Source organism: Helicoverpa zea, chromosome 1, assembly GCF_022581195.2.
Source record: "Helicoverpa zea isolate HzStark_Cry1AcR chromosome 1, ilHelZeax1.1, whole genome shotgun sequence".
In the NCBI taxonomy this organism is placed as follows: Eukaryota; Metazoa; Arthropoda; class Insecta; order Lepidoptera; family Noctuidae; genus Helicoverpa; species Helicoverpa zea.
Window position 1 is genome coordinate 9,674,645 of NC_061452.1, and position 6,713 is coordinate 9,681,357.

Consider the following 6,713-nt stretch of genomic DNA (forward strand, 5'->3'; position numbering starts at 1 on the left):
TTTTAAAGAGATTGCAAAATAAACATTGCTTTGCGTTAATACAATTTCATGGAAAAGTTAATTATAGCTCCAATAACGGCTTATAAAAATATGAGACCGAAAATCTATTTGCAGGATTGAAAAGTGAGAGAATGGAGGAATAATGAAGGAGGCCCACCTCGGCCGGAAGCCATTCCTCCGTCGCACGTCGCTCCGGTGCGACGATATCCGGTGCAGCTCAATTTCCTGGACCGTGGAAATTCCACTGAGTTTTTATTTGCCCTCCTGATTCCTGCGTTCGTGCCGTTTCATCTCCAAATGTTATTGCTAGCTTTATTCCGTTCATCCGCCGCTGTGATTTGGGATCTCCTTTTTTTCACGCTCATATTATTATATAGCTGGCTGGAAACAACTGTTTTTGACACACAACTACGTCAGTTTTCGATATTGACGGGCCTTAATATTATTGTTGCAAAAAAGTTTATTTCATTACGTTTATTTGATATCGTTTTGTGGACACGTTTTATATTTTGATAATACAACATGCCGTTTGGGTATGATTGCAGAACAAGAATTGTGAAACAGGTACCGTGTAAGCCAACAATACGCGTCGGTCCCATATCGCAAGAACAAGGCACACCTGGACCAGATCATTATGAAGTTCCAGAAATGTCTGGTATAACATATTCCTGTCTGATTTCTCATTATTCCCGAGGAGCCCACTCCGCCCCTGAGACGACCCGCTGACCGTCCTATGATATCGCCATTCTTTAATTTTTCCATCCAATTACGACCTCTTACTTTAATAAGGCTCATGGAGAGTTACACCATTTAACTATAACCAAAACCGAACAATTTTTAGTTGCCAGATCAACGATTTGACCAATGGGCGGCAATGTCACGGCTGGCTATGGCTTTCTTGTCGTTATAGTTAAATGGTGCAACTCCCTTATATTAAAACAATAATTTCATATATCGAACAAAACACATTTTCATTTCAAAGACATTTTATGGACTAATGGTCCATATTATAACCGAAACAGAAAATAAATGACATTACAAATAATTCAAATATAAGTGATAGCATGAACATCCTCATAATACATATAACATCAGCTATTGAACTTCAACTTTTGGGTATATTAGATGGTTTAGTGTTTTTTCGTAAGTCACGGCCATTAATGTTAATAATGCACTGTTACTGTTACAGCCTTTTATCGTCCCACTGCTGGGCACAGGCCTCCTCTCACACGGAGAAGGATTGAGAGCATTAATCACTATGGAATTAATAATACATAATACTTAATCTATTCACTCCTATTACTTATGTTGTTATGTTCTTGAATTGATACTGTATGTAAAACTTTTGAATTGCCAGGTGGAAAAGGGTATTCAAAAATAAAACGCTCACCAGCTTACACCTTCGGTCGAGTTTTGAAACCCTTGCACACCAGTGCTATCTCGCCGAATGCTCCCATGTTCAACGTCAGAGGCATAAGCGAAAAAGGTAATATTTCCTCTTTATTTCTCAAATGTCGTTTAGCCATTTAAAATATTAACGGCCCTAGCTTTATTAGCGTTTGTGCTGCAGCGGCCATTAATCCAATGTTCAATTTTAAGCGTGTTTACGACCGTATGCTCGGATATTTTCCAGAATGTTTATAGCGTATGTGAAGGCATGTTAAACAACGCGCTGTGCACATCCTAATTTAGGTCCATAGCACGGGGATCTGCTGATGTGATATTACCAAAACACACCAAATGGGTTGTTGTCGTAGAACATGAAATTCGTTTCAGCAATTTTGCAGAAATATGTTAAATTTTCGAATGTTCTAGGTGGTCACAGTATACCAGGAGGGACAATGTCTCCTCAACTCGAACCTCCTGGCGCAAAATTTAAAGTGCCCGGACCTGGTGCGCATACTCCTAATATGATGGCTCAAGTGAAACGTCCCCCTGCATACAGCATGCGACCTGCATCAAAGCCACCATACCAGCCGTTTGACACGTGGACTCCTCCTCCTAATATGTACTGCCCTCCGATACCGAAACCGTAAGCAGACATTACATTTTAATCAAGCCCTTTAAATAAGGTTTATGTGTAATAGTAGCGATAAGGTACAATGGCGTCCCTTATATTTTTAAAGAAACAAAAAAAATCAAGCCGTTATTCACAAGTGACGAATTACCACTAGCTGTACTGTCGAAGGTGATATTTTTGACCGGTTTCATACACCAACCCTACCGATGATTTTTCACGTTGCGAATGAAATACAGCAGATTTACTCGCCCACAACAGTGTCCGAATTTTAGTTAGATTTGAATGGGAATATCATACGCACGTTCGATTTAAGTTCACCGAAATAGACACGAGATATTTTGCAAATCAAAAATAGGTACTCTTTTTTCTGGATTTGTGGCCATTGTTCAGTTTCAAATCAGAGGCAGAATACAAATCAATCTGCACTAGATTGATAAAGTCAACCAGTTTTTTAATCTTTATCAAGGAAATATATAATTCCGTAATCGATTAACGCAAAGCTTATGAGGTTTCATAAATATAGGCAGCACACATACCTACAGCTGAAACTCCTCCTCCATTATTTAAAGAAACCTTATGTAAAGAAAAAAGAAAAAAGAAAAAAGAAAGAGCCCTATGTAAAGAACTAGAAAAAGCCATCGTAGACCATGCGAAAGCCACCAAAGACAGCGACAATTGGCCTAAACTGAACGAATATCGCACCAAAATTACGGAAAACCGATCTAATAAAGAGATTTCACACATTATACTGCAGCTTACACTTTCTAATGGATTTGTTGGAAAATTCAACTCTATTTACTGGTTAATCTGGGGATCTATGCGATGTATGCTTGGTAGTATTATGTTCTTGGTACTTGGCTATTGCTAACTTAATTATGGATCTGTTGTTGTTAACTAAGCAACTAAGCACACGGAACAACACGACCGTGATCAAATCGGCTTGATAGTTCGTGTTCCCAACTGATCTGCAACTTGGTCTGTAGACACACAAACTATATTGTGACGTAAACATGAAATAGTTACTTGATCCGAATCTTATTGATAACTTTGCTTAATAATTTAGATTTTTGATGACGTGCCTTGATCTAAAAATAGTTTTTGCTTTCATGATTACAATATACGAGAGATGTTATAGATTGATGAACTTATTATTAAGTCAAATATACTCTTAAAACTATTATATAACTGCAAAGGTTCTGTCAGTTTGTTAAAATATATTTTTTACAAAAATAATTATTGACGTGTACAGTATTCATATGCTATTCACCAGGTTAGCCCTGTTAATCTATTACTAAGTGGCAATTTTTACATAAAACCCTTTAATTAAAATTGGGATTACAGAAGTAATATTAAACACCTGTCTGTTATTAATTTTCCCTAAGCTAGCATTTTTTTTATCTATGACCTTAAGTCGTTTTAAATTAAAATTAAAAATGCCTTGATTTTTAAAACTAAAAGCTATTATACACTACGTAATTACTTTTCTAATTACGTTTTTGTCTTTGTCTACGTGCCTAGAATTTAACAATGAATTTATTTTTTCTTTTCCAAAAATGCAGAAAAGCCCCCTCGTACACATTTGCCAGTAAGCCGGAGGCAATTGCGAAGTCAACTACCCCTGGCCCAGGGGAGCACAACCCTAATCACAACTATGTCTTGAGGAGGAAGCCAGCGTACTCCATGGGTCCAGCCTTCAGGTCTGTCAAGGAAGTCGAGGAGACACCAGCACCTAATATTTACTGTGACAAAATGGTAAGAACTCTAGCATGTGTTAAAATTACCTTGGTATAGTAGTGATTGAAATAGCTTTTTGACAAATCATACCTAATTGATTTTCAAATTGTGTATAATCGTAACGGACTGACGATGATGTTTTGTGACATGTTGATTCAAAGCAAATAGTTGAAAATATTTTTGATAAACAAGAATAGCTTGTTATGGAAATTTTTTATCTCATTAGAAAAATCGGGAGCAATAAACTCCAGGTGAGAATATGAGAATGAAGAACCAAAATTATCAAAACTATTTACACAATTGCACATATAAAGCTGGTCGTGAGACAAAATCAATAGTTGTTATTTTATCATTTTATTTATATAGCTGTTGTAAATACCCGCCAGAAGCCAGACAAATAAATCACGCATTTATTTTATTTGTATCTAATAGTCAGTACTTTGTAACTATTATACTTGATTTAGAGACACGCCACAATAACAAACTGATGACATTAATAAAATGTTATTGAGAAAATCTATTCGATTTATTCAAGTTCATTTTTAAATAACTTTGTTATTTTTTTGCAATTTCGATGCTTTATATATTGGAAAGAAATTGTATTTTCAATTCGCAAAGTTATATTTTTTTATGATTTCAGTTTATGGTGAACAAGCCGACTCCTCCAGCGCCCAGTTTCGGCATCCGGCACAGTCCATTCCTTGGCAAAACAGAAGAACACTTGAAACCCGCAGACCTGGAACATAGAATTCAAAGTCAAACCTATTAACAATTACAAAGACATAATCATTAATTTTATACGTATTTAGGTAATTTTATAAATTATTTATAAATCCAATATTATCTGCTATTTATCGAATTTAATTCTGAAATAAAGTTTCCACTAAATAATAATACCTGGGCTTCTCATAAAAATATTCTGTAAGAGCAACGGTAACTTAATGGGTTAACTTTAAAACGAATTCATAAACTAGTTGGATAAAGACGGCTCGGATATAAATTGAGATTTAATACTTTACCACGCAAGCGCTGGTATTAAAACGCGATCAAAGTTAATTTCGCAAAGTTTCGCTGAAAGTCGGCCACTGCGCTGATTTGTATGCAATGTTTACCGGACCCGTGACGTCACTATACTCCCGCCTCTGCGTAGTCACTTCAAACTTGGTTTTTACCGCTCATTTCACTTATTATTGTGGCCTCGCTATCTATTCAACGTCACTCAAGCCGCATGATATGCCATTAAACCAGGTAAACCTTAGCACTTCAGAAATGAAACTTAATGCTCATTGTCGATAAGAAGACTTTCTCATAATGTTCCTGCCCCAACGTCTATCAAATTACAAAACAAATAATGAACAGTTATTTGTCAATTGAAATGCAATAACAGTCAGACAACACTCAAACAAATAAAATAGAAAGGAGTACCGAGCGGCAAACAATTGAAAAGTTCAATATTAAATTTACGAACAAAGAAAACCGGTCTAAGAGGATGGAGCATACGAAAGCCAACATATATTCCTTTAAAATCAAGGCAGATTATTCGCCGTAGTCTCAATCACAAACAGTGGAGGAATACAAACGTAGCAAGTCAAACATATCTCGACTGTGCATGGCCGATGCTCCCTCGCTTACTGTTAGTTTTCAATTATTAGGTTTACGCCGGCTAAGGTATGCCTTTCACTTGTTCCCTATTTGATTATCGAAGGCAAATATCATTTGAGAAACGCATTAATGGAAGTCAGAACGCCTGCTCAGTTATGCTTGTTTGTACCGCTGAAATCGTTCACCCCAAGAAAATAATTTCCTTAGTGAAAGTTTTCGACAACTTGACATTGTAGATTCATATTACCTATTTTCCTGATGTTTGTTTTTTACTCAGAACGTTTCAGTAAAATCGACCAAAATCGTGTTATGTAATAGGTCACGGTATTCTCCTTCTGGGGTCTTCTCATTGGAAGCATTATTCAATAGGTGGACTAACAAAGATAGGACCACTGTAAAGCCATTTTTAAATAAACAATTAAAATGGCAGACAAATTCGCGATAATTTCACTGGGGTTTTTATAATGTCCTTAAATTACCAGGAGCTAAATAGGTGCTATTAATTGGCAGTTAAGGTCGGCGCGTCGTTCTGCAAATGGCGTTAAATTGAGCCGGGACGGCGCGGCGGGCGCGTCGGCGCCTGAGTGCATAATCACCTCCAACCATGCCTCCAACGCAATCGCGATAGCGTGAACTTACTCATGTAAGCTCTTTACTGCAACCTGGTTGCTAACATTATCTATAGGCTTGCAAAATTCTGTTAATACATTTTCAATATTTAAGCCACTCATTGCCAAACGAAGCAATATCGTATGCTGTTTTGCTCTCTCAAACCGCGTGGAGGGACATAATAATAAAGTGAGTTCGTTTGTAACTAATCCATGCGCACGAAATCCCTGGCTAAATATAGTATTGCTTTATAAAAACCTCGGGTATCACTTCATTTTCGGATCAATGTTCAATATGTAATCCCTTTTTAATGAACGGCCGCTAAGTCCTACTCCGTTATGAGAGTAAATCACCTCATCATCCATCTGGATCCAAGCTTAGGCCTTTAATATACAACATATCTAAATATCACTTATTTATATGAACCGTCCATTACAATGTTTTTTATTAAAAACTTCATTCATGTGTACAAATCGAACAACATTCATATCAATTCATTCCGTTTGCTAAATAAATATTTGATGACGCTGAAATATTTTAATAAAAAAACGATGCATTTACAATACATCAACATTTTTACCTTTGCATTATTTATATACACTCTGTTTGTCATTGTATAAAATATAGGTGATTTGAGTGCCAAAATTAATGGCGGTTCAGTACGTAAAAAAACATTTTATTTTCTATCAGCGTCGGAGGTGCACGAGAACCACATGCGTATACCTGTGCTCTGAAACTAGTTGCGAGC

General features: G+C 36.5%; 1 protein-coding gene across 1 annotated transcript; it reads left to right on the forward strand.

The window, feature by feature from the left end:
- The first annotated feature begins 438 nt into the window (after positions 1–438).
- LOC124633257 (outer dense fiber protein 3-like protein 2) lies at positions 439–4,523 on the forward strand. Its single transcript, XM_047168434.1, has 5 exons — positions 439–655; positions 1,358–1,486; positions 1,816–2,032; positions 3,580–3,772; positions 4,395–4,523. Exons 1-5 carry the CDS (start codon positions 523–525, stop codon positions 4,521–4,523), a joined length of 801 nt encoding a protein of 266 aa, XP_047024390.1. The 5' UTR covers positions 439–522.
- Positions 4,524–6,713: the final 2,190 nt, after the last annotated feature.

Bases quoted from the DNA above. Each gene is read 5' to 3' on its own strand.
- LOC124633257 (XM_047168434.1), top strand. From the start codon at position 523: ATGCCGTTTGGGTATGATTGCAGAACAAGAATTGTGAAACAGGTACCG. The intron at 656-1,357 runs GTATAACATATT...TTGAATTGCCAG, and splicing joins TGAAGTTCCAGAAATGTCTG to GTGGAAAAGGGTATTCAAAA. The intron at 1,487-1,815 runs GTAATATTTCCT...CGAATGTTCTAG, and splicing joins CAGAGGCATAAGCGAAAAAG to GTGGTCACAGTATACCAGGA.